A 27,964-nucleotide genomic window follows, 5' to 3' on the forward strand; every position below is an offset into this window, starting at 1 on the left:
GACATTTTTGCACCTGGCCTCGGTCGCGCTAATAACTATAAAGCACATTTGGAACTGAAAGTAAACGCACCACCGAAATTCTTCAGAGCACGCAATGTTCCCCACGCATTGCGTGATGAGGTCGCAAAAACATTACACGATTTGGAATCACAAGGTGTAATTGAACGTGTGCAGGCTTCTCTCTGGGCATCACCCTTAGTAATTTTGCCAAAACCTTCCGGAACGTTGAGACTTCGTGTGGACTTCAAGACAACAGTGAATCCACAACTAGTGATTGCAACTTTTCCTTTACCCCGCCCGGACGATCTTTTTGACAACAGTGCCCGGGTACATATTTTTCGAAGTTGGACCTAGCAGACGCATACTTGCAAATACTGGTGGACAAAGAATCCCAGCGCGTTTTGGTGGTTAAGACGCATCTTGGTTTGTATCGATTCAGACGACTGCCATTCGGGTGTGCATCCGCCCCTGCATTGTTTCAGCAATATCTACAAACTGCTTGTGCGTCGGTCCCTATTGCAGCAAATTATCTGGACAATATTGTGATCTCTGGAAAGACGGAAGAAGAACATTTGGCCAATCTCAGAACATTATTTCAGGTCTTGCGACAAAATGGTCTTCGCTTGTGGAAGGACAAATGTGTGTTTTTTGTTCGGGGCTTGCCATACTTGGGACATGTAATCAATGCCCAAGGCATACATCCCAGTCCCACGCACCTGCGTGCCATACAAGACTTGCCGTCGCTGCAGAATTTGAAGCAGCTACAGAGTGTGCTGGGAAAAATAAATTACTACCATCGCTATGTGCCACAGGCCTCTTCCATTTCAGCTCCGCTTCATTGCTTACGCCGTAAGGGTGTTCCATTCGTCTGGACGACGGAGTGCGAACGCGCCTTTCACCAGTTGAAATCGGCGTTGCTTTCCAATACTTGCCTTATGCCTTTCGATCCCCAGAAGCCCCTTTTGTTGATGGTGGATGCATCGGATTTCGGGATCGGTGCTGTGCTTGCACACAAAGATGGATCGCACGATCGCCCTATTGCCTTTGCGTCCAAATTGCTCTCGTCTGCGCAAAGAAATTATTCACAGATCGAGAAAGAAGCATTGGCTCTCGTATTTGGTGTTACAAAGTTTCATGATTTCTTGTATGGTCGTCACTTTACCGTAATCACAGACCACAAACCTTTGACATCGCTTTTTCATCCGCCGAGCCTGTACCTCCACGTACAGCACAGAAGTTCATTCGCTGGTCTATTTTCCTCTTGCAGTATCGCTATGATATCTTGTATCGGTCCACTGCTAAGCACGGAAACGCCGATGCGTTGTCCCACTTGCCTGTTGCTGAGGATAGGACATTCGATTCCTCCGAACGTGCTTGCATGTTCATAGATGCAGAAACCGATGACGTGGTTGAATCGTTTCCGATTGATTTTCGTCGTATAGCTACAGCCACAGTTGCCGACCCTGTCCTTGCTCCCATTCTGCGTTTTGCTGCTACGCAATGGCCCTTGTCAAAGCCACAGATCGGGGACCCTTTGGTTCGCCGATTTTTTGCTCACTAGGAGAGACTTTTTGTACGACGTGGTGTTTTGCTGTTGCATTCTGATAATGATCAGTACAGGGTCATGGTACCACGTTCGTTACAGTCCTCTGTCTTACAGCTTCTCCACAAAGGACATTGGGGTGTAGTGAGAACGAAACAACTTGCTCGTCAGCACTGTACTTGGTTCGGAATCGATGTCGCGATGACGAATATGTGCTCTTCTTGCATGGTGTGTGCCGAACAACACTCAGTGCTACCGCAGAAATTCTTTGCATGGCCAAAAGCCACTTCCCCTTGGCAACACTTACACATCGATTTTGCTGATCCATTCTGGAATGCTTGATGGTTGGTTGTGGTAGATTCATTCCGTAATTTTCCTTTTGTTGTCCGGATGTCTTCCACGACATCCTCTGCCACCATCCAAGCGTTATCCGCTATCTTTTGCATTGACGGTCTTCCACAGACTATTGTTTCCAACAATGGCCCGCAATTCATATCCGCAGTATTTCAGTCATTCTGCAACGCCAATGGTATTTAACATCTGACGTCCGTGCCATTTTCGCCACAGGCAAACGGTGCCGCTGAACGATTGGTCAGGACTTTCAAGTCACAGATGTTGAAGTTGAAAGACTCGCATTCTCGGGAGGACGCGTTATTGCTCTTTTTGTCCTCGTATCGCTCTCAGACGCAAGATGGTTGCTCGCCGGCTGGGTTGCTCCACGGTCGCCCTCATCGAACCTTGATGTCTTTGCTGCATCCGCCCCATCAGGTTCCTGTGCAGCAGCAGACACCTGCTTTTGCTCCAGGCGACGTTGTCTACTATCGCCACTATCGAGGTTCATGGCGTTGGCTCGAAGGGCACATTCTTCGCTGCCTCGGCCGCGCTATGTATCTGGTTTTGGGGGCCTCTGGCGAGGTGCGTCGGCATCTCAATCAGCTGCGCCTCTGTTGTCGCACGGGATCTGCCGCTCGCCGTCTGCTTTCAGCGACGGTGCTGTCTGGTCAGCACCCCGGGGACCCATCTACTGGCTCGCCTCAGCCCCAGGTGTTACCGACGCTGCCTTCCATTTCGCCCCATGGCGACGCGCCTCCGCCACCGCCGCCGCCGCCTGTTCTCCCGCCGGAGACGCCCGCGGTGGACGCGTCGCTGCAACCGCCGGGCGCCTCCCTGGATCCCACGCCGCTGATCGCTTCCCGTGACCAGTTGTCCTCCGACATGGAATTCTTGCCCGCTCCGGACCATATGTCGTCTTCGCCTGTCGGGTGTCCCGGCCCGACGGAGGTCGACCCATCGGCCCCTCCTGTCTCTCTACGGGCTCATACACCACATATTGGCGTGCACCCTGGAGCAGGTTTTCAGGCGTTTCCTAGCTCCCCGCAGTCCGAATGGCAGGGTGCGGGTGGCACAGCCTCGCCTGTTGTTAGGCTCCCCACCTCGTCGCATACGTAAACATGCGGTCCTCCCCGCGGCGGGCGGAAGCCTTATGCCACAACCATACGCTGATTTGCGGGGGAGGAATGTGGTGTCACCACCTGACACCACACTTGCTAGGTGGTAGCCTTTAAATCGGCCGCGGTCCGGTAGTATACGTCAGACCCGCGTGTTGCCACTATCAGTGATTGCAGACCGAGCTTCGCCACACGGCAGGTCTACAGAGACTTCCTAGCACTCGCCCCAGTTGTACAACTGACTTTGCTAGCGATGGTTCACTGACTTCTACGCTCTCATTTGCCGAGACGATAGTTAGCATAGCCTTCAGCTACGTTATTTGCTATGACCTAGCAAGGCGCCAGTATCCGTACTATTGATATTGTGAATCATGTACCATAAAGAGCGACGTTCTCTATTAATGGATTAAAGTTAAGTATTCCACCAGCTACGTCCGTTCTGTTGTTGACAATTGTAACTACTGTAATTTCGAAAGTTTGTCCGCCTGAAAATGCACTGTTGTCCCAAGCATATTGCAACAAACGGTGTATTTCTATCGCTGCTCGTTTAGTTTTTATTGCTGTTTCAAATATACCGGTCATTTTTGAAACACCCTGTATTTGCCCCGCAAGACAATTATGCTACGCCAGTTCCGCATGCACAGAAGCTTCTTAAAACGAACACAGCTGAAGGTGTGCTTTCAATCCTATGCCAAGATTCATGAAGTCACAGAAGAAGCAGTGTAGCAAAGCGCAGTAGATTTAGAACATGTATTTTAAATTACTGCATCTACGTTACATTTAACAGTGTTCAAAGAAAAAAACCGATAAATCCACAAGGTATCAAAATTCAGGGTGTTCAGGTGCTCTTGTGCTCTTATACAACAGCCTACACTGAAAATATGTAAATAATAAACAGAACAACTTCATTGGCAAGTGTCAGTTAGACTGTCAGCGAGAGCGCACCGCTAGTTCTAGCTACTAATAAGGCGAGTACATTGTTCGCTTGTTACATATTTTTATGAGCTTCAAACAGGAGCGACTTATTTTCAGTTATCTGTTTAGTTACTAGTTTATTTTTGTAATTTCTTGCATGTTTCAGTGCTTACTAGGTACCACCTTTTATTTCAATAACAGTGTAGTGTACAGTACCGCCGTTGCGATCGACCGTTGTATCGACCCTCTTATCATACAGGCTATTCTTTGTTTGGTTAGAACAGCTCAGTGTCAGTTAGACTGTCAGTGAGAGAGCACTTGAATTCCCCGCTGCTAATAAAGTGAGTAAATTGTTTGTTTGTTGCATATTTTTACGAGCTTAAAATAGAAGCGACTGCAATAATGGACAGGAGCTGTGATTGTTGAGTACAGATGCGAGCTGAGTTGGTGACCCTTCACTCACAGCTCCAGGCTCCATTGTCTTCAGTCACACAGCTTGAGGCTGCTGCCAAGGGGCGTCACTGTGGGGGATCGAACGAGGGGATGTGAGGAACATCGAGCACATCCCACGTTTCCTGCAATTGGTCCACTGCTGCGACCGCCTCGGATACTACCTGCACTGAGGTTGACCCCTCACCTGTGGTCAAGTGGGAGATCATTCCAAAGTCTGGCAGGCAGCAAAAAACATTCCAAGGGGCCGATCGTAGGGCCTCCCCAGTTCGTTTGACGAACAGGTTTCGGGCGTTATTTGTGGCTGACGATGTCTGTGAGCCGGATGCAATCGTCCATCCCGTTCCAGTGGAAGTTTCTCGGCCCGCAAGGTCTGGGCATTCACAGAGGCAGGGTTTGCTGGTAGTTAGGCACGTAATGGGGCCCCTTAGGAAAATGGCTGCCGAAGAGGGGAAGGAAGCCAGTGTGCACTCCGTGTGCATTCCGGGAGGAGTCATCCTGGATGTGGAAAGGGTGCTTCCAGATGCCATGAAGAGTACAGGGTGCAGCCAACTGCAGTGGTGGCTCATGACGGTACCAACGACATGTGTCGCTTTGAATCGCAGAAGATTCTGTCTGGTTTCGGGTGGCTAGCGGAAATGGTACAGACTGCCAGTCTTGCTTCTAAGATTAAGGCAGAGCTCACCACCTGCAGCATTGTCGATAAAACCAACTGTGGTCCTTTGGTGCAGAGCCAAGTGGAGGGTCTGATTCAGAATCTCAGGCGGTTCTGTGACCCTGTAGGCTGCAGATTCCTTGACTTGTGCCATCGGGTGGTAGGTTTCCATGTTCTGCTTAATAGGTCATTAGTCCACTACACACAGGTGGTGGCTACACAGGCAGTGGAGGCTGTGTGGAAGGGACTGGGCGGTTTTTTAGGTTAGAGGGTCTCAGGGAATCACAAAAGTGGCGTCCATCTAAAAGTGGGCAGGTAAAACATAGTAAGGCAGTTGTAAAAACAATTGGTATTGTAGTTGCAAATTGTCGTAGCTGTGTTGAAAAAGAACCAGAGCTCCAAGCCCTAACAAAAAGCACTGAAGCTCAAATAGTTGTAGGTACAGAGAGCTGGGCTACAGCCGGAAATAAGTTTAGCCGAAATTTTTTGAAACAATCTAACAGTGTTCAGAAATGATAGATTAAATACAGTTGGTGGTGGAGTATTTATTGTTGTCAGAGGCAATTTGCCTTGTAGCAAAATTGAAGTAGATAGTTTGTGTGAAAGAGTATGGATAGAGGTTATAACTGATAATCAGACTAAACTATTAATTGGGTCATTTTACCGACCCCCTGGTTCAGAAGATATAGTTGCTGAAAAGTTCTAAGAAAACTTGAGACTCATTTCAAATAAGTACCTCGCTCATAAAATAATAGTCAGTGGAGACTTCAATCTACCCTCGATATGCTGGAAAAATTTTACATTTAAAGCTGCCAGCAAGCATAAAACGTCATCCAAAATTGTACTGAATGCTTACTAAGAAAATTATTTTGAACAGTTAGTTCATGAGCCCACTCGAACCATAAATGGTTGCAAAAGCATGCTTGACCTTTTGTTGTTGTTGTTGTTGTTGCTGTTGTCGTTGTTGTGGTCTTCAGTCCTCAGACTGGTTTGATGCAGCTCTCCATGCTACTCTATCCTGTGCCAGCTTCTTCATCTCCCAGTACCTACTGCAGCATACATCCTTCTGAATCTGCTTAGTGTACATCTCTTGGTCTCCCTCTACGATTTTTACCCTCCACGCTGCCCCCCAGTACTAAATTGGTGATCCCTTGATGCCTCAGAACATGTCCCACCAACCAATCCCTTCTTCTAGTCAAGTTGTGCCACAAACTCCTCTTCTCCCCAATTCTATTCAATACCTCCTCATTAGTTATGTGATCTACCCATCTAATCTTCAGCATTCTTCTGTAGCACCACATTTTGAAGGCTTCTATTCCCTTCTTGTCCTAACTATTTATCGTCCATGTTTCACTTCCATACATGGCTACACTCCATACAAATACTTTCATAAACGACTTCCTGACAATTAAATCTATACTCGATGTTAACAAATTTCTCTTCTTCAGAAACGCTTTCCTTGCCATAGCCAGTCTACATTTTATATCCCCTCTACTTCAAACATCATTATTTATTTTGCTCCCCAAATAGCAAAACTCCTTTACTACTTTAAGTGTCTCATTTCCTAATCTAATTCCCTCAGCATTACCCGATTTAATGTGACAACATTCCATTATCCTCGTTTTGCTTTTGTTGATGTGCATATTATACCCTCCTTTCCAGACCCTATCCATTCCTTTCAACTGCTCTTCCAAGTCCTTTGCTGTCTCTGACAGAATTACAATGTCATCGGCGAACCTCAAAGTTTTTATTTCTTTTCCATGGATTTTAATGCCAACTCCAAACTTTTCTTTTGTTTCTTTACTGCTTGCTCAATATACAGATTGAATAGCATCGGGGAGAGGCTACAACCCTGTCTCACTCCCTTCCCAACCAGTGCTTTCCCAAGCACTGCTTCCCTTTCATGTCCCTCGACTCTTATAATTGCCATCGGCTTTCTGTACAAATTGTACAGCCTTTCACTCCCTGTATTTTACCCCTGCCACCTTCAGAATTTGAAAGAGAGTATTCCAGTCAACATTGTCAAAAGCTTTCTCTAGGTCTACAAATGCTAGAAACGTAGGTTTGCCTTTCCTTAATCTTTCTTCAAAGATAAGTCGTAAGGTCAGTATTGCCTCACGTGTTCCAGTATTTCTACGGAATCCAAACTGATCTTTCCCGAGGTTGGCTTCTACCAGTATTTCCATTCATCTGTAAAGAATTCACGTTAATATTTTTCAGCCGTGACTTATTAAACTGATAGTTCAGTATTTTTCACATCTGTCAACACCTGCTTTTTTTGGGATTGTAATTATTATATTATTCTTGAAGTCTGAGGGTATTTCACCTGTCTCATACATTCTGCTCACCAGATGGGAGAGTTTTGTTAAGACTGGCTCTCCCAAGGCTGTCAGTAGTTCCAATGGAATGTTGTCTACTCCCGGGGCCTTGTTTCAACTTACATCTTTCAGTGTTCTGTCAACTCTTCATGCAGTATCATAACTCTCACTTCATCTTCATCTAAATCCTCTTCCATTTCCATAATATTGCCCGCAGGTACATTGAACAGACCCTCTATAGACTCATTCTACCTTTCTGCTTTCCCTTCTTTGCTTAGAACTGGGTTCCCATCTGAGCTCTTGATGTTCATACAAGTGGTTCTCTTTTCTCCAAAGGTCTCTTTAATTTTCCTGTAGGCAGTATCTATCTTACCCCTCATGAGATAAGCCTCTACATCCTTACATTTGTCCTCTAGCCATCCCTTCTTAGCCATTTTGCACTTCCTGTAGATCTCACTTTTGAGACGTTTGTATTCCTTTTGCCTGCTTCATTGACTGCATTTTTGTATTTTCTTGTTGCATCAATTAAATTCAGTATCTCTTCTGTTACCCAAGGATTTCTACTAGCCTTTGTCTTTTTACCTACTTGATCCTCTGCTGCCTTCACTGTTTCATCCCTCAAAGCTACCCATTCTTCTTCTACTGTATTTCTTTCCCCCATTCCTGGTAATTGTTCCCTTATGCTCTCCCTGAAACTCTGTACAACCTCTGGTTTAGTCAGTTTATCTAGGTCCCATCTCCTTAAATTCCCGCCTTTTTGCAGTTTCTTCAGTTTTAATCTACAGTTCATAACCAATAGATTGTGGTCAGAGTCCACATCTTCCCCTGGAAATGTCTTTCAATTTAAAATCTGGTTCCTAAATCTCTGTCTTACCATTATATAATCTATCTGAAACCTTCTAGTATCTCCAGGATTCTTCCATGTATACAACCTTCTTTCATGATTCTTGAACCAACTGTTAGCTATGATTAAGTTATGCTCTGTGCATAATTCTACCAGGTGGCTTCCTCTTTCATTTCTTAGCCACAATCCATATTCGCCTGCTACGTTTTCTTCCCTTCCATTTTTTTACTGTTGAATTCCAGTCACCCATGACTATTAAATTTTCATCTCTCTTCACTACCTGAATAATTTCTTTTATCTCATGATACATTTCATCAATTTCTTCATCATATGCAGTTCTAGTTGGCATATAAACTTGTACTACTGTATTAGGTGTGGGCTTTGTGTCTATCTTGGCCACAATAATGCGTTCACTATGCTGTTTGTAGTAGCTTACCCGCACTCCTATTTTTTCCTTGGCGTGTGAGTCAATAAAAAACCTGTTATGGAGTCACCATGTGGACAACATACTGGGTCAACTGAATAGCCTTGTATATATTATGAATATCTTGTATAGTATTACTGATTTAGCTGTAAGAAAAACTGTATATAATGCATATTTTTTTCAGTCATTAGGTATAGTATAATTTTCTGGGGGTCTGAAAAAACAAATCTTACTTAGAGCTTTTAGACTACAAAAAAGAATCATCCGAGCAATGGTGGGAGCAAAACCAAAGCAACACTGCAAATCTTTATTTGTAAAACTGGATCTAATGAACATTCCTAGCATATACATCTATGAAACTCTCACTTTCACGAAAAGAAACCCACAACGTTTTGAGGGCAACCTCTTCTTGCATCAATATGACACTAGACATAGAACGAGCTACATGTTACCTACCCACTGTTTAAAATTATGTGAAAAAACCCCAAACTATATGTGCATGAAATTTGTAAATAAAATATGGAAAGATATGGATGACCCAAATGTAAAAGGTACCAAAAGAGACCTTGAAAAATGTCTGAAAGATAAATGTTACTATCGTGTAGAAGATTTCATGAATGGTAACAATGCATTATAATTGTAATTAAAATACCTCTTTGAAGATGTTACACCATATATATTATTAGTTTATTGTCTATTTTAGTATTGTTATGTATAGTGTAAAACTGACAAGTCACTTATGTCACAATCTTTGATTGTATAAGGCATGTTATGTGATAATAAAAATTGAATTGAATTGAATTTTATTCATTATTAAAACTACTCCTGCATTACCCCTATTTGATTTTGTATTTATAACTCTGTATTCACCTGAACAAAAGTCTTGTTCCTCTTGCCACCGAACTTCACTAATTCCCAGTATATCTAACTTTAGCCTATCCATGTCCCTTTTTAAATTTTCTAACCTACCTGCAGTTGATACAAAAAACGAAATTATAAAGTTACTATGAAGTGACATTGAGGCATTAAAAACTGAACTTTCGACCATCAAGAAAGAAAACGATACATTAATACAAGAAAAGAAGTCCTGTGTGTGTAAAAGCCATCAAACGGAAAAGCAAGAAGATCACGAAAATACAAATGACCGATCATACTGTAAAAACAACATTTCGAGTGTTCCCGTTGATGTCTCGGTAAACTCAGTAAGCCAAAAACCGGAAGATAAATATAAATGGAAGGTGGTGACATACAGCAAAAGGAAATGCAAGGCGACAGATACGCAACAAAAGGAAAATGACTTTTTAATAATTGGCGATTCACTGCTGAAGAATATTGCTGTCCCCAATTGCAAGATCGACGTACGACCTGGTATTAGAACGCATCAACTCGGTAAACATTTTAAAAATATGGTAAATGCAAGACAAGATACTACAGAACCAGATTCTGAAACCAGACATAACTATAATGGGGTGTTTATAGATGTTGGAACGAATTCGTTAAGGAGCAGCAGCGAGGAAGAAATGGCAAGCGAAACAAGAAACATGATCCGTTCTGCAAGAAATATGTATGCAGGATCTCGTCTGATACTTAGCGGAATCATAAACAGAAGGTCGGTGAGTGAAAAATATATCGACAAAATAAACTGTGCTCTTAAAGAGCAATGTGATCGTCTTGGGGCAATTTTTATAGACCCAAACAAATTCCTATGTGAAAACTCACTAGCGAAGGATGGCTTGCATTTAAATAGACTGGGGTCTGTAACATTCAGCAGAATGTTTGCAGATGTCTGCAAAATCATTAGATGCAAGGGAAACTAATATGGCCTGAAGGGGGTGAAAAATCATACACTCCAGCTGGAAAAGAAAAATATAAGCACCATACAAAAAAAGATGATACTAAAGAATTTGTCCCAGAATACAGCTCACAACATGTAAACCAACAAAAGAAAAATTACATAAAATTACTTCATCAAAATATTCAATATTTTGGTAACAAAAAATTAGAAGCAGAAGTACTCCTGAGTGGAGTAAGAGCAGATATATTATGCATAAGTAAACATGGACTAACTGAAAGTAAAATACATAATGTGGCAATAAAGGACTACAAACTAGCTAGTTACTTCTGCAGATCTAAATATAAGGGTGGTGGCGTTTGTATATATATATTAAAACAGGTACTCTATCAAAGAATGTAAACAGTGAAGCTGCTACATTTCCCATAGCTAGAGAAAAAGACTTTGAAGTTACTGGTATAGTGGCAGAGGATTTTAGAGTGTTTTGTGTGTACAGGTCACCATGTAGCAATATTACCATCTTTCTAAAAAAAAATTGCTAGCTTATTGAGAATGAACATGAAGAGAAATCTTATTATATGTGGAGACTTCAACATTGACATGGGAAAAGACACAAAAATAATACAGGATTTTGAAGAATTGTTAATACAGCATAACATGAAAGTGACAATAACTGCACCAACAAGAGTGACTACACAAAGTGAGACAATTATTGACAACATAATTACTAATATGTGTAACTATGAGTCACATGTAGTTCAGACAGAAATATCTGATCATCATGGGCAACTAATCAGATTTTGCAGAAGTAATGACTCAGTATCAGAACCAAAACTAAAAACCAAAGAAATTAGGATCATCAGTGAACAAAATATCAACATCTCTAGAACAATGTTAAGCAAGGAAACCTGGAGTGAAACCCTACAGGCCCAGAGTGTAAATGAAAAATATGATGCATTTATTTCAACAATTAAGTACCATGTTAATGTAGCATTTCCCAAAGTCAAGAGACAAGAAAGGCAGCAAGATCAAACACAGTGGATTACCAGTGATATACTAGAACAGCGAAGGAAGCTTCAGGACGTGAGACGGATGGGCAAAGCTGAAAACTATAAAATGTTAAAAAAGAAGTATAGAAAAACAATAAGAGAAGCGAAAGCAAGAGCAATTGACACCACTATAGCGAAGTTAAAAAACAAGGCAAAGGCAACTTGGAATGCAATCAATGCTGAAAGAAAGAAAAAAGATGGGTCAAACAAAGAAGAAGGTATTAGGTCAATTAAAATAGAAAACACAGTGGTCACAGATGGTATGGATATAGCAAACATACTGAATAATAACTATATCAGTGTAGTAGAAAACCTAAAATTGGAAATAAATAGTCAAAAACAGAAGGATATTAAGGTACCAAAAAGATCATGCAGTACTATGTTCTTAAGACCAGTCACAGAAGATGAATTACGGAAAACTATACAGAAACTGAAGTCCAAGAAATCAGCTGGTGATGATGAAATATCAAATCATGTAATAAAGCTGATATGTGAGGAGATAATAACACCACTGAAGAACATAGCAAACTGTTCTTTCAGATATGCAATTTTTCCTGAAAAACTGAAGATAACAAAGGTAGTGCCAGTGTACAAGAAAGGGTGTAGGGATGATCCCAACAACTACAGACCAGTTTCACTGATATCAGGTTTCTCAAAAATCCTAGAAATGCTTATGTATACCAGATTAGTTAACTATTTGGACAAACATAACATTCTCATGCCCACACAACATGGTTTCAGAAAGGGTAAATCTACAGAATCAGCAATTGTCAGTCTAACAGAATACATTTTACAGTCCTTGGATGAGAAAAAGGTTGTCTCTGCAATGTTTCTGGATCTTTCAAAGGCATTTGACACCATTGACCATGAAATGCTGCTACAAAAATTAAGCAACTATGGCATTCGGGGGCAACCAGGTGAATGGATAAAATCATACTTGTGCAACCGCAAGCAGTATGTATCATTAGGAAACTCGTACCAATCAGGAACCAAATCCATCAAATATGGAGTGCCGCAGGGTTCGGTAATGGGGCCATTGTGATTTAATGTATTTGTTAATGATATAGGTGTTGAGGAGGAAGAAAAGAAAATATTATATGCTGATGACATGACAATACTAAATAGTGAGCAAAATATGGAACAGCTTGAGAAAAGAGCATACATATCTGCAAATGTCACAGCTCAATGGCTGTTGGAAAATGAACTGGTTATAAATCTAAAAAAGACTATGTATGCAGTGTTTAAAAACAAGGAAAAGGCTGTAGACATGGATTTAGAGGTTGATGGAACAAGGCTGGAAGAAGTAGAATCTGCTATATTCTTAGGTATTCTTGTGGATAATGAACTGAAATGGAAAAAACATAATAATGTCTGTAAGAAACTGAGCTCTGTCATATTCTTAATGGTGCAGCTATCACAGTATTCAGACAAGAACCTTCTGTGTACAGTGTATCATGGACTTTTCGAACCATACTTACAGTATGGAGTGACTGTGTGGGGAAACTCAAACAAACAAGAGACAAAACGAGTGTTCACATTACAAAAAAAAAGAAATTAGGACCATTTTAAGAAGAAAGACCTCTGAAACATGCAGAAACTGTTTCAAGAATTTAAATATCTTAACTTTTTCATCGTTGTATATATACAAAACAATAATGTACATCACAAAAGGTAGTGAGGGCTGGATTACAAATGCTAGTGTACACACCCACAATACAAGAAAGAAGAATGAAGAACGGAGCATACCCCACCGACTGGCAATGCTAGAAAAATGACCCCAGTACTTTGGTGTCAGACTACTAAGAAGTCTGCCCAAAACCCTGAAAGATAGTGTACTTCACAATGAATTTCCAAAGAAACTTAAAGACTATCTCATTGAAAAAGAGTTTTACAGTGTTGCAGAATACTTATGCCATTAAATTTGTATATATTGTTACTCATTATCAGTAATGTAAAAATGTAAGCTAAAGGTGTAGAAAAATAAGTGATAAGAAGTGTTAACACTTTGACATGTCCTATATTACATGTACATTTACTGTACACAATGTAATCTTACAGGATTAAATAAAATTCAATTCAATTCAATTCAATTAAGGGATCTGACATTCCACACTCTGATCTGTAGAACGCCAGTTTTCTTTCTCCTGATAGCGACATCCTCTTGAGTAGTCCCCTACCAGAGATCCGAATGGGGGACTATTTTACATCCGGAATATTTTACCCAAGAGGATGGCATCATCATTTAATCATACAGTAAAGCTGCATGCCCTCGGGAAAAATTACTGCTATAGTTTCCCCTTGCTTTCAGCCATTCGCAGTACCAGCACAGCAAGGCCGTTTTGGTCAGTGTTACAAGGCCAGGTCAGTCAATCATCCGGACTGTTACCCCTGCAACTACTGAAAAGGCTGCTGCCCCTCTTCAAGAACCACATGTTTGTCTGGCCTCTCAACAGATACCTCTCTGTTGTGGTTGCACCTACAGTACGACTATCGATATCGTTGTGGCATTCAAGCCTCCCCACCCAAGGCGGTCCATGGTTCATGGGGGGGGGGGGGGGGGGGGGGGGGGGAGAGAGGGCTACCCTTGACCTTGACCTTTTAGCAACAAATAATCCTGGACAAATAGTGAGTATTGTGACGAATACAGGTATTAGTGACCACAAGGCAGTTGCTGCTAGGCTGAATACCGTAATACCCAAAAGCATCAAAAAGAAACACAATGTATATGTATTTTTAAAAAAAGCTGATAAAAATGCTCTTAACACCCTTTTGAGAGACAGTCTTCACTCCTTCCAATCTGAACATGTAAGTGTAGAAAAGTTGTGGAATTTTTTCAAAGAGATAGTATCGACAGCAATTGAGAGATGTGTACCACATAAATTAATAAGTGATGGTGTTGGTCCCACATGGCACACAAAACAGGTCAGATCGTTGTTGCAGAAGCAACAAAAAAATCATGCCAAATTTAAAAGAATCCAAAATCCCCAAAATTGGCAAAGTTTTACAGAAGTTTGAAACATAGTGTGTACTTCAATGCGAGATGCTTTTAATGATTTCCATGACGAAATTCTGTCTTGCAATCTGGCAGAAAACCCAAAGAGATTCTGCTCATAAATAAAGCACACCAGTGGCAAGATGCAATAAATACCTTCACTGCACGATAGAAACGGTGAAGTCACTGATGACAGTGCCACTAAAGCAGAATTATTAAACACGGTTTTCCAAAACTCCTTCACCAAAGAAAATGAAGTAAATATTCCTGAATTTCAATCAAGAACAACTGTCAAGATGAGAAACATAGAAGTAGATATCCTCAGCATCACAAAGTAGCTTAAATCACTTAATAAAGGCAAAGCCACCAGTCCAGATTGTATACCAGTCAGATTCCTCTCTGAGTATGCTGATAAAAATAGCTCCATATTTAGCAATTATATACAACTACTCGTTCTCTAAAGTACTGGAGGGGACTAGGAAATGCCATTAAGGTCCTAGACCCAATGAAGGGAAACTCCTGATCTACACCTCCAAGCGGTAGAGAGTGGGCAACATCACTTCATATGATGGCTAACGTAGACAGGGACCGAAGGATGACCGGGATAAGTCATCACCCCAGCATCTGCTGGACAGGGCACCCTCTTGCCCTGGAAATGAGAAATCATTTCCAAAGGCGGAAGAACCAGCTGATGGTCAACGGCATAGGATGTGGAAGGCAACGGGAAACCACCACATTAAAGAACTACGGTTATCCCAAGCATCAGCAGTAAACCATGTCAGTATCTTCTGTAAAATTTTCCGGAGATAAAATAGTCCCCCAATCGGATCCCCGGGTGGGGACTGCAAAAGATATAGACAACGTGAAGGAAATGAATCTCAATTTTAACATAGCCACATGGAATGTGAGAAAACTGCTTCAGTGTAGCAAGCTAGAAAATGTAAAACTTGAAATGGAGCGACTGGAAATCGATATCCTGGGCATATCGGAGATGAGATGGCCCCAACCAGGTGATTTCTGGTCTGGAGAATACAGAGTCATTCACACCGGAACTGACCAAGATAGACCGGGAATGGGAGGAGTTGGAATAATTTTGAGGAAAAACTATGGCTCACATGTCAAGGGATATGTGCAATATAGCTCTCGAATAATACTAGTCAAACTTGAAACTAAACCAAAGGACACTGTGATAATACAAATATACATGCCAACATCCAAAGAAGAAGATGCAGTCATTGACGAAATATACGAAGAAATAAGTGATGCGATGAGAAATGTTAAGGGAGATGAAAACCTGATTGCCATGGGGGACTGGAACGCGATTGTGGGTGAAGACCCGGAGGAAGGAATTGTTGGCAAATATGGACTTGGAAGAAGAAATGAAAGAGGTGATCGACTGATCGAGTTCTGCTCAAAGCACCAATTAGTTGTTGCAAACACACTTTTCCAACACCACAAACGAAGAAGATATACATGGAAGGCCCCTGGAGACCTGAGGAGACAACAGATTGACTACATTCTAGTGAAAGCACGTTTTAGGAACCAGATAAAAGATTGCAGGAGCTATCCATCTGCAGACATAGGCAGTGATCATAACCTGGTCACGATGAAAAGTTCACTGAGATTCAAACGTTTGAAGAAGAAGCCAGTAAAACTTAAATGGGAACTAGAAAAACTGAAAACTGAGGGACTGGCAAAGCACTATGCTCATGAAACAGACAACCTAATTAAAAATTTTCAACATGGTGGAGTAAATGAAGACTGGAATCAGATTAAATCTGGTATATACAAAGCAGCAGAAAAGATAGTTGGAAGAACTGAACCCAAAAACAAGAGGAAATGGATTACAGCAGATATTATTGAGCTTATAGAAAACAGAAGATTATACAAAAATGCAACTGAGGAACAAGGAAAAGCTGAATACAGAAGACTAAGGAATTTAGTTAATAGAGAAGCTAGGAAAGCAAAAGAAAATTTTCTTGGAGAAATGTGCAGGAAAGTAGAAGAAAATATGCAAAACGGAAGAACTGATTTAGCCTACAGAACAGCAAATCAATTTTTTTTTAACAAACGTAAAACAGTACTCTCAGGCACAATAGAAAATAAAGAGAGGAAAATGCTGTTTGGTGAAGACATGCTGAAGAGATGGAAAGAATACATAGAGGAGTTGTATGCTGGAACACCTCTTTCGGAGGAAGTAATAGGAAGAGAAGAGGAAGTAGACGAAGATGACAAGGGAGATGACATTCTGCAAGAAGAATTTGACAGAGCTCTAAAAGAACTACAGGACAACAAAGCAACGGGTATTGATGACATCCCTGCAGAACTAATAAAGAATGCTGGTGACGGCATGAAAATGACTGCTTAAACTTATTAGGTCCATCTATAACACAGGAGAGATACCGACAGACTTCCAGAAATGTATCATTGTTCCTATACCAAAGAAGGCAGCAGCTACAAAATGTGAACAGCACCGAACTCTTAGCCTAATATCACATGCATCAAAAATTCTCATAAAAATAGTTCTGAAGAGAATTGAAGAGAAGGTGGAGGATATGCTGAGTGAAGATCAGTTTGGTTTCAGAAGGGGATTGGGAACAAGAGAGGCGATTCTGGCACTAAGACTCATTATCGAAAAGCAATTACAGAAAAATAAACCAACTTATATTGCCTTTATAGACATGGAAAAGGCATTTGATAACGTTATCTGGCAAGAGATGTTCAGAGTGCTGAGGAAAATTGGAATAAAGTACAAAGACATCCACGTGATACTCAGTTTCTATAAGAATGAGGTGGCAGTGATTAGGAACTGTCACCAGGAACAACAAGCAAATATTAGAAAAGGGGTAAGACAAGGATGTGCTCTCTCTCCTCTTATATTCAATGCTTACATCCAGGAAGCTATAGACCAAGTTCGAGAAACTACTGAGGTGGGGATCAAAATTAATGGGCAGAAGATAGACATGGTACGTTATGCAGATGATATTGCTATAGTCACGGAGACAGAAGAAGATCTAGAGGAAGTCCTCAGAACAACGGAAAAAATTCTATACAATCAGTATGGAATGAGAATAAACAAGAAAAAGACTAAAGTGATGGTATGCAGCACAGGAGCAGAATATGAACCTCCGAGAATTAGAATTGGAAGAGAGGAGCTGGAAGTGATACAGGAATTTACTTACCTGGGAAGCAAAATCACAAGGGATGGTAGAAGCCGGAAAGAAATTGCGACCAGAATACAAAAGGCCAAAATTGCATTTAATCGGAGAAGGAACTTACTCACCAGCAACAACATCAGTCTGAAAATAAGGAAACGCATCATGAAAGGTTTCGTTTGGAGTGTGGCCCTATATGGATGTGAAACTTGGACAGTTGGAAGAGCAGAGAGAAGACGGCTAGAGGCCCTGGAGATGTGGTGCTATAGAAGGATGATGAAGATCAGCTGGACAGACAAAGTAACAAATGAAGAGGTGCTTAGAAGAGTACAGGAAACCAGATCTCTGTGGAGGCACATCCAAACAAGAAGAGACAAACTTGTAGGGCACATCCTACGACACAACAATATCATTGGAACAATAGCAGAAGGAGTTATTGAGGGAAGGAATCGGCGGGGGCGACCAAGGATATCATACATGCAACAGATCATGAATGACGTTGGATGTAACACATATGTGGAAATGAAGAGGAAAGCAGACAGAAGAGAGGAATGGCGCTCTGCTGCAAACCAACCTCAGGGTTGAACACTAAAAGAAGAAGAAGACTCGTTCACAGAAAGATCTGTACCTAAAGACTGTAAAATTCCTCAAGTCACACCAATACCCAAAATGGTAAGTAGGAGTAATCCACTGAATTATAGGCCTATATCACTAACATTGATTTGCAGTAGGGTTTTGGAACATATACTGTATTCGAACATTGTGAAGTACCTCGAAGAAACTGATTTATTGACACATAGTCAGCACGGTTTCAGAAAATATTGTTCTTGTGAAACACAACTAGCTCTTTATACTCATGAAGTAATGAGTGCTATCGACAGGGGATTTCAAATTGATTCCATATTTTTAGATTTCCAGAAGGCTTTCGACACCGTTCCTCACAAGCGTCTTCTAACCAAACTGCGTGCGTATGAAGTATCGCCTCAGTTGTACAACTGGATTTGTGATTTCCTGTCAGAAACACCACAGTTTGTAGTAATAGACGGAAAGTCATCGAGTAAAACAGAAGTAATATCCGTCGTTTCCCAAGGAAGTGTTATTGGCCCTATATTGTTCCTGAGCTATATTAATGACATAGGAGACAATCTGAATAGCCGTCTTAGATTATTTGTAGATAATGCTGTCATTTACCATCTTGTAAAGTCATCAGATGATCAAAACGACTTGCAAAATGATTTAGATAAGATACCTGTATGTGAAAAAAGTGGCAATTGACCCTGAATAAAGAAAAGTGTGAAGTTATTCACATGAGTACTAAAAGAAATCAGTTCAATTTTGATTATGCAGTAAGTCACACAAATCTGAAGGCTGTACATTCCGCAAAATACTTAGGGATTACAATTAAAAATAATCAAAATTGGAATGATCACATAGATAATATTGTGGGTAGAGCAAACCAAAGACTGCAATTCAATGGTAGAACACTTAGACAGTGCATCAGATCTACTAAAGAGACCGCTTACACCACACGTTCAGCCCTTATTCTGGAGCATTTCTGTGCGGTATGGGATCCGCATCAGATGGGACTGACGGATGACATTGAAAAGGTACAAAGAAAGACAGCTCGTTTTGTATTATCGCGAAATAGAGGAGATAGTGTCACAGACATGATACATGAATTGGAGTGACATTCATTAAAATGAAGGAGTTTTTTGTTGTGATGGGATCTTCTCATGAAATTTCAGTCACCAGTTTTTCTCCTCCAATTGCGAAAACATTCTGTTGGCACCCATCTAAATAGGGAGAAATGATCACCATGATAAAATAAGAGAAATCAGGGCTCATACAGAAAAATTTAAGTGCTTGTTTTTCCCATGTGCCGTTCAAGAGTGGAACGGTAGAGAGACAGCTTGAAAGTGGTTCATTGAACCCTCTGCCAGGCACTATTGTGAATAGCAGAGTAATCACGTAGATGAAGATGTTATATGTATTACCTGTCATTTCTGTCTTTTATGTTGTTAATGAGTATTTAATAGCTTTATATTTTAACATTTTGTAAAAACTTTCCTCTGAGAGTGTTTAAATGGGAACTGTGAACAATGTTACAGTAATGCACCGCCAGAGAAATGTATAGAGTTCTGGTTAAGCAGTCACTGAGCAAGGTTCATGAAGTTGCTACTCTGATTACACCTTAGGGCCACTTTAATAATGAAAAGTCCAGGTTGGAATATTGATGATATTGACGGGTATATTTCCATCGTGCAGAGCTACCCGTACTTAATAAATAATCAAACACGCACTGAGAATATACTTGAATGGTTTACTACTTCATACTACAGAAAAAGAAGCAAAGGAACAGAACAACAGCTTGTGCAAGAAATAAGCCAGCAGCTGCCAGGCATCATCCACCCATTGTTGGAGGTCTGCACCAATGGCTAACTGACTGGCATCCACCACTAATGCCAGTGGAGCTTCAAGCTTGGGGTGTGCAAGCAGTGCTGCTTGTGCTAGGCTGTTTTTTGTTACTTCGAAAGCCACATTCATCTCTCTGGTCCATTGCACAGGAGAAATGCTCTAAAGCTTGGGAGCAGCCAGTACTGCGTTCAACAGTGTCTGTTGTTTGGCAGTGGGTGGTAAATGGCGGTAGTAAAAATTGAGCATTCATAAGTATCTGCAAAGTTCTTTCATTATAGATGGCTTGGGTAATTGCAATATGGCTTCAACTTTCTCACTGAGTGGTAATGAGCCTAGTGAAGATATTTGATGAACCAGGAAATCGACTTGATGTTGGCCAAACACACATTTAGCTGTGTTTAACACCACGCCATATTTCTCAAAATGCTCAAAAACGTCTCTCAGGTTCTGACGATGTTGCTCCTTTAACGATGAATATACTAACACATCATCCAGATAGGCAAAGCAAAAGTTCAGCCCATACAAGACAGAATCGATGAACCTCTGCCAGGTTTGAGCAGCATTATGCAGGCTGAAGGTCTTAAACTTGCTTTCATACAACCCAAATGATGTAATAACAGCAGTCTTTGGAATGTCCTCTATGGCCACAGGAATCTAGGTATACGCTTTTGTGCAGTCTATAACACTGAATGCAGTGGTGGCTATAGACTTTTAGTAGTGGCACTGGGTAGTGATCAGGTGTGGTCCATGAGTTAAGCGCTCTGTAATTGCCACACAGATGACAGGCTCCTCCGTTTTTGGGTACTAAATGCAATTCAGATGACCATGGACTAATTGAGGGTCGGATGATACCTTCTTGTAACATCGTGTCGAATTCCATTTCAGCAATGGCGAGGTGTCCTGGAATCAATCGTCTCTACCGGCAAGACATAGGTGGCCTATCCACAGTTTTTATGTGGTGGACCGTATCATGCAAAACTTGATGTGGCATGCCTGGAGGCCTCGTTAAGGTCAGGAACTCATGCAGCAGCAAGCGATACTCCTCGTCTGCAACCTGTATAACCTTGATGTTGTATGTTCTGGCATCACGATGATACCCAATGGTTGTAAGTCCGGTAACATTGTCTATTAGGCGGGAATTCACTACATCCGGTAGGAGCAGATAGTCAACTAATAAATTGGCACCGATTATTGCTTTGGCCACATCTGCTGCAGTAAAGTGCCATTGACCTGACGGTGGAGCCCAAAATTCAATTCTTCATGCCGCTTGCCATACGCAGAAATTGCTGAATTATTTGTGGCAGACAAGCTAAATGCAGTGGGTGGATTGCAACAGTGCAGTGACGCTCTGGGCAGGATACTAAGTTCGGACCCTGTGTCTATTAAATACGTCCAGCCTGATATCCTATCAGTAATAAATAGGCGCCATGATGTAGTTGAGCAGTTGGTGGTGCCTACGTCCGACCGCCGTTTGCACTTGGTTAGGCACAGGGGCTAGTGCACTTTTTAGCCTCCTCACCACATCTTCTGTGGTACCAGCAAGTGGTCAGACCAGCATCTGATACAGAATTGAGTCGAGGAACAGCTCCTAGATCATTTGCGGCTATGTCCTCTGTAGTGACTAGGATCTCCTCGTGACAAAAGTGCAAACTTAGTCGCATCCACTGTAATTGCGGCATAGCAAAAGCCGGCCTCAACCTGAGCAAACCATAGAACTTTATTATGTGGCCAAAATGGGAGGTGAACAGCCAGTCTTGATACTGCAGGTGGTTACAAACTGTAATAAATTTTGTTGCGGCACCGGTTTCCTCAGAGCGGATGGGTATATTTTCATCGTGTAGAGCTACCTGTACTTAATAAATATTCAAACACACACTGAGAATATACTTGAATGGTTTATTACTTGATATTACAGAAAAAGAAGGACAGTTGCTATAGGTAGCTTGTAAACAACAAAAACAGTAACCAAGGAACAGAATAAACATAAAAACAAAAGTTTTAACTCCAAGGAGTAGCCAACAACATTATTCAGCACTCCAAGTGGCGGTTTCAAACTTGGCGGTTTACGCCATTCATTTGTTGCTGTGCAGTCATTGAATTCGCGACACAACTGTATCTATAGATGGTGTGAACGGAACTAATGCGTGCGGACACAGTATTCAACATGAATAGCAGTCCCTACAATATTACAAAAGAATAACTGTTACTCATCATAAAGCTGACACATTGAGATGCAGACAGCTGCAACAAAAAGACTGTTACACATTTAGCTTTTGGCCAAAGACTTCTTTAGAAAAGAAAACGTGCACAAATTCTCACAAGCAAGCACCAAGCTCACCTCACACACACACACACATGAACACTATATATCCAGCCAGAAGGCAACATTTACGTGGAACAAAAGCAGCAGTCTGGACTGAGGAGGGGGCGGCAGGGGGGGGGGGAGGGGGAGGGATAGTAGGATACAGATGAGGCGAGAGAAAAGTGCTGTCTGGTGGCGCGTGCGGGGAGTAGATGGTAGAATAACAAAGTTGCTGGCACAATGCCAGGAGGTTGGCGGCCGAAGGGGGGGTGGGGGGGGGGGGGGAGTTGGGGAAGGGGGAGCAATATGGAGCAGAAAATGAGAGGAGCAAAGAAAGGGAAAAGACTGGTTAGTGTAGTGGCAGAGAAAGGGAAAAGACTGGTTAGTGTAGTGGCAGAGAAAGGCAAACAATGTGTGTGAGGGGATATGAGTTGGAAGGATGAGATAGGACAGTGGAGGCAGAAACTGTGGTGGAGGGTGCGTGGAAAGTAGGTTACTATAGGTTGAGACCAGACTACTTTTGGGAATGGAGAATATGCTGTAAGAATAACTCTCATCTGTGCAGTTCACAAAAGCTGGTGGTGGAGGGGAGGATCCAGATGGCCAGGACTGTGGAGTAGCCATTGAAATCAAGCACATCATCTTCAGCTGCATATTGTGCCACAGGGTGGTCCACTTCACTTATGGCCACAGTTTGGTGGTGGCCATTCATCCTAGTGGACAGCTGGTTGGTAGTGATAGCAATATAAAGCACTGCAATGACTGCAGCAGAGTGGGTATATGACGTGAATGCACCCCCAAGGCTCCCCCTACCCCCAAGAACCAGCTACAAAGGAGCACCCTCTCAGACCGGAAGTAACCAACCACATTCTTCTTCTTCTTCATCAGAGCTTTGACTGTCTATCAATATGCCTTGAAATAAGAAACATCCTTATCAAGATCCTTCCCATCTCCCCAAAAGTGGTGTTCCATCATCCACACAACCTTCACAACATTATAGTCCATCCCTATGCCACTCCCAACTCCAAGCCCTTGCCACAGGAATCATACCCCCATGGAAGACTTGCCCAATCCATTCACCCAGCACTTCCTATTCCTTTCCTGTCACAGGCTTATCCTGTCCCATCAGAGGCTGGGCCACCTGTCAAAGCAGCCATGTCATATACCAGCTCTGCTGCAATCATTGCACAGCTTTTTATATTTATATGACCACCAACCACCAGCTGTCCACCAGCATGAATGTCTACTACCAAAATGTGGGCAGAAGCAGAATGGACCACTCTGTGGCACAATATGCAGCTGAATATAACATGCTTGATTTCAATGGCTGCTTCACAAACCAGGCAATCTGGATCCTCCCCTTCAGCAGCAGTTTTTCTGAACTGTGTAGATGAGAGTCACCTTTACAACACATTCTCCACTGCCAAAATTATCCAGGCCTCAACCTACAGTGATCTATTGTCCCCACGCCTTCGACAGAACAGTTTCTGCCCCCTCTGTCCCATCACCTACTCCTGATTCACATCCCCTCACCCTCATTGAGCACAGCTTTCTGCAAACGTACCCACTGACCTTTTCTGCTTCCCTGTTTTTCTTCTCCATCCCACTCCTCCCCCCCTTTCCCTCCCAATCCCAATGCCTCTCAACACAGCACCTGGCAGTGTTGATCTGCCACCACCATCTAGTCCCTGTGCGCTTCACCAGACAACTCTCTTCTCTCCTCCCGTCCATATCCTACTATCCCTTCCCCTTCCCTGCCCCATTCCAGATTGCTGCTTTTGTACAATGTAATTGTTGCTTTCTGGCCAGAGCAGCAAGAGGTAGCAGTCATGTGTGCATGAGATGTGTGCCTTGCTTGTGTGGATGCACGTGTGTTGTCTTTTCTGAAGAAGGCTTTTGCCAAAAGCTAACTGTTTAGCAGTCTTTTTATTGTGCCTGTCTGGATGTCACCATGTCATCTTTACAGAGAGTATCAGCCTTTGTTTCTCATAATATTGTTCACAGAGCCACTTACATATTTAATATATACTTTTGACATCTTTGTACATTGTCTTTGTACATTGTCCTTGTACATAGTCGGTTATGCTATAAATTGCTGAACTCCCAGTGTAAAACTAATATGGTCATGTTTCAGCAGTGAAAAATATGTTATGATTTTACCAAATTACATTTACTGAGAAAAATTTGCTATATATTAAAAAAGTTATCTGTCTTAATAACTAATTGATTTTGTACCTCTTGTTCTATGGAATGGTTATGATACCCAACGTATCCGTACCAGTAACCAAAATGCGAGTCAAATCCTCGGTATGTGGGAGTGAAATTTGATTTATGGCTGCCAATATGCCACTTCCCAATGGCATGTGTTGCGTAACCAATTCTTTTGAAATGCTCAGGAAGAAGTTGTACAGATAGTGGTACACCACGTGGTTCACCTGCTCGTAGTGGATACCCTTGCATTCCTAAAAATGAAGAAAAGTTGCAATGTGCTCTTATTAGTAAGCAAATGAGTTACACAGCCATTATTAAGAATGCAGCTTTTACGTGCCAGAACTGTCGTGAATTCCCTTGATATACCTTAAAATGTAGGATGACTAACTTCTTGCATTAATTATTAATAATAAATTTATAGTTCTTAAAAGTTTCAAAATTAAAATTGTGTCAACACACTATTTTTTAATTATTTAATGATATATTTAATTACAACTGATAAATGAAAATAAACATCAAAGAGAGAGGCCCATGTCTCTCTCTCTCTCTCTCTCTCTCTCTCTCTCTCTCTCTCCCTCCCCTCCCCCCTCCCACTAATTCTATTATTTATTTATTTATTCTTTGCCCATGGATATAGTTGTGTGAATTGTACAATTTTATATGATCGATGAATGCACAGTAAATAAAACAGTACATTTTCAGGCAAATATGAGATAATTACTTACTTTCTGTTAGAACATAACAGCTTATCTTTAATATTCACACATACAGTATATATATCAGATGGTTATAATTACACTTTCCCCATTTAACATGTTATAACATGGATACTAATTACTGTACGAGTACCGAACTTGGTAGAATTAATGTCCAGAGTATGGGGTGCATAATTTCCATGCATCACAGCACCACTGTCCAATTCCAACTATGGCCACCAGGTTCCATGATCAGTCATCATGATTCACAGCCTCACACACCTGAACAGTCACAGTGCACTTGTTGATGTGTCAAATTGAGCTTGGACAAAAGGAGCAGGACATTATTGGTGAAGCTCTATTATCAAAACAACAGTAATGCTGAGCCGCACTTTGAGAATATCGCTGGCTGAAATGATTATGGAAGGGTCCTCTTTCTCCACCTGCTGTGCAGAGCATGATGAAGAAGTTTGAATCAACTGGAAACTGGAAAACTGGGCAATGCTCCGGGAGCAGGCTGACAACCGGTTGCACCGCATGTGGTTGATGAGATCACTGTTACTATAGCAGACAATGCTGCATGCAATTCCTGATCATCAGGCAGCGCGTGTGCTGTGTCATACTAGTTGAACATCCCATGGTCCACTGTACGGAAGGATTTTCGAACCATTCTCAAATGGTATTCATACAAGATCCATATCATACAGCAGCTGACACCACTTGATGTACAGCATCATGTTGACTTTGCCCCCACTTTCTCGCAAGGATTAAGTTGATGAGGGCTGTCTCTGGCCCATCCCATGGACAGACAAAGCTCATTTTTCTCTGACAGGTGAGGTGGAGACACAGAATTGACAAGTGTGGGGATCTTCACCTCCAGTCTCTGTTCATGGTGAATGTGTCACCATGGCTACATTCAGCATTGGCCCATTCTTTTTTGGACAGGTTGGTGCCCAAGGACCAAAGATGTGCAGTGTGACTGGCCAATGTTACTGCAATATGCTTTGCCAGCATGTCAGCCTGCCCTACAAGAGAGAGAGACACACACTGAACTCAATAGTTTTCATCCAAGAAGGGGCCCACCTGCACATTGCTTATGAAGTTCAACTCATTCTCCGAAACACATTAGGAACTGATTGAATTATCGGCCGATCGTTTCCAAATGCTTGGCCAGCACAATCACCTTATCTCACGCCCTGTGATTTCTGGTTTTGGGGCTACCTGAAGGACAGGGTTTACCAGTGCAGCATATCAAGGGAGGTAGCCAACATACCTATGGACATGCTTCGTTCTGCTGTGCAGACACATCTTGACACTGATGAGCCCCTTTTGTAGCAGTAATGGTACCAGTATGTAATGGTATGATGTACTATAATAGCACATTAAAAGTGTTTCAATTAAATTGATTCTGCATTATTTCTCTTCCCTATGTCCTTGACATTAATGCTGCCAAGGTTGGTCCTCGTACAGTAATTAGGTTCCGTGTTATAATGTTTCCAGGGAAAGTTTATTATAGCTGTCTGGTACATTTCTCTATAAGATATACTTTCAAATGATTTTTAAGTAAATTTAATTCAGTTATATCCTTAATAGATTTTGGTAGCTCGTTAAAAAAACTTTTGTCTGCTCCACTGAGAGCACACATAGTCAGTTTGAGATTTCACCATCTTGTGTAATGATTTTCTTTTCCTTTCACTGTGTGGTCATGTGGGCCTACATCTTTACTCAGGAGGTGTTTATCAGTTACTCCCACTGCCATAACATTCTGATATACAGAGTGGTCACAAACAGTCTGAAGAGCTTGTAATGACATCGTAGAGTAGGCTCTACTGAGAAATAATTGTTTACAAAAAACTTCCGTACTTTGCACTGTTTGTGAGTTAATTGGCACTGAAGTTAGCCATGCCATTATACATGCAAATTCAAGTGGCTTGCCATATGCAAATAGTGTCAGTTGCCCTCATAGTGTAGATGGTAGCACATGAGACAGCTCAGCTTTTGGCTCAGGTTCGATCCTCACTTCTCAATTTTTTTTTTCATCTCTTGTTTGATTTTAGAAAACCAAATGAAGAACATCTTTGGTGACACCAACTCTTGTTGACTGCTTGAATTTGTGCACACAACTGCCTGACTGGCAAACTTCAATGCTAATTAACTCATAAATTGTGCAACACATCAAATCTGTTCTAAACAATACTTGCCCAATCCATTCACCCAGCACTTCCTATTCCTTTCCTGTCACAGGCTTATCCTGTCCCATCAGAGGCTGGGCCAACTGTCAAAGCAGCCATGTCATATTCCAGCTCTGCTGCAATCATTGCACAGCTTTTCATATTTATATGACCACCAACCAGCTGTCCACCAGGATGAATGTCTACTACCATAATGTGGGCAGAAGCAGAATGGACCACACTGTGGCACAATATGCAGCTGTACATAACATGCTTGATTTCAATGGCTGCTTCACAAACCAGGCAATCTGGACCCTCCCCTTCAGCAGCAGTTTTTCTGAACTGTGTAGATGAGAGTCACCTTTACAACACATTCTCCACTTCTAAAATTATCCAGGCCTCAATCTACAGTGATCTATTGTCCCCACACCTTCAACAGAACAGTTTCTGCCCCCTCTGTCCCATCACCTACTCCTGATTCACATCCCCTCACCCTCATTGAGCACATCTTTCTGCAAACGTACCCACCAACCTTTTCTGCTTCATTGTTTTTCTTCTCCACCCCCCCCCCCCCTTTCCCTCCCA

The 27,964-nt window shown here is 41.9% G+C and overlaps 1 protein-coding gene across 5 annotated transcripts in view; it reads right to left on the reverse strand.

The window, feature by feature from the left end:
• LOC126284387 (arylsulfatase B-like) overlaps window positions 1-27,964 on the reverse strand; it is a 174,539-nt gene that overhangs the window by 51,788 nt on the left and 94,787 nt on the right. For all 5 annotated transcript variants that reach the window (XM_049983298.1, XM_049983313.1, XM_049983289.1 and 2 more), the window contains one exon: window positions 24,538-24,764. In XM_049983298.1, the coding sequence (XP_049839255.1) occupies window positions 24,538-24,764 (227 nt within the window). The remainder of the gene's footprint in view (window positions 1-24,537; window positions 24,765-27,964) is intronic.

The sequence above is a fragment of the Schistocerca gregaria genome, chromosome 1, assembly GCF_023897955.1.
Source record: "Schistocerca gregaria isolate iqSchGreg1 chromosome 1, iqSchGreg1.2, whole genome shotgun sequence".
NCBI lineage: Eukaryota > Metazoa > Arthropoda > Insecta > Orthoptera > Acrididae > Schistocerca > Schistocerca gregaria.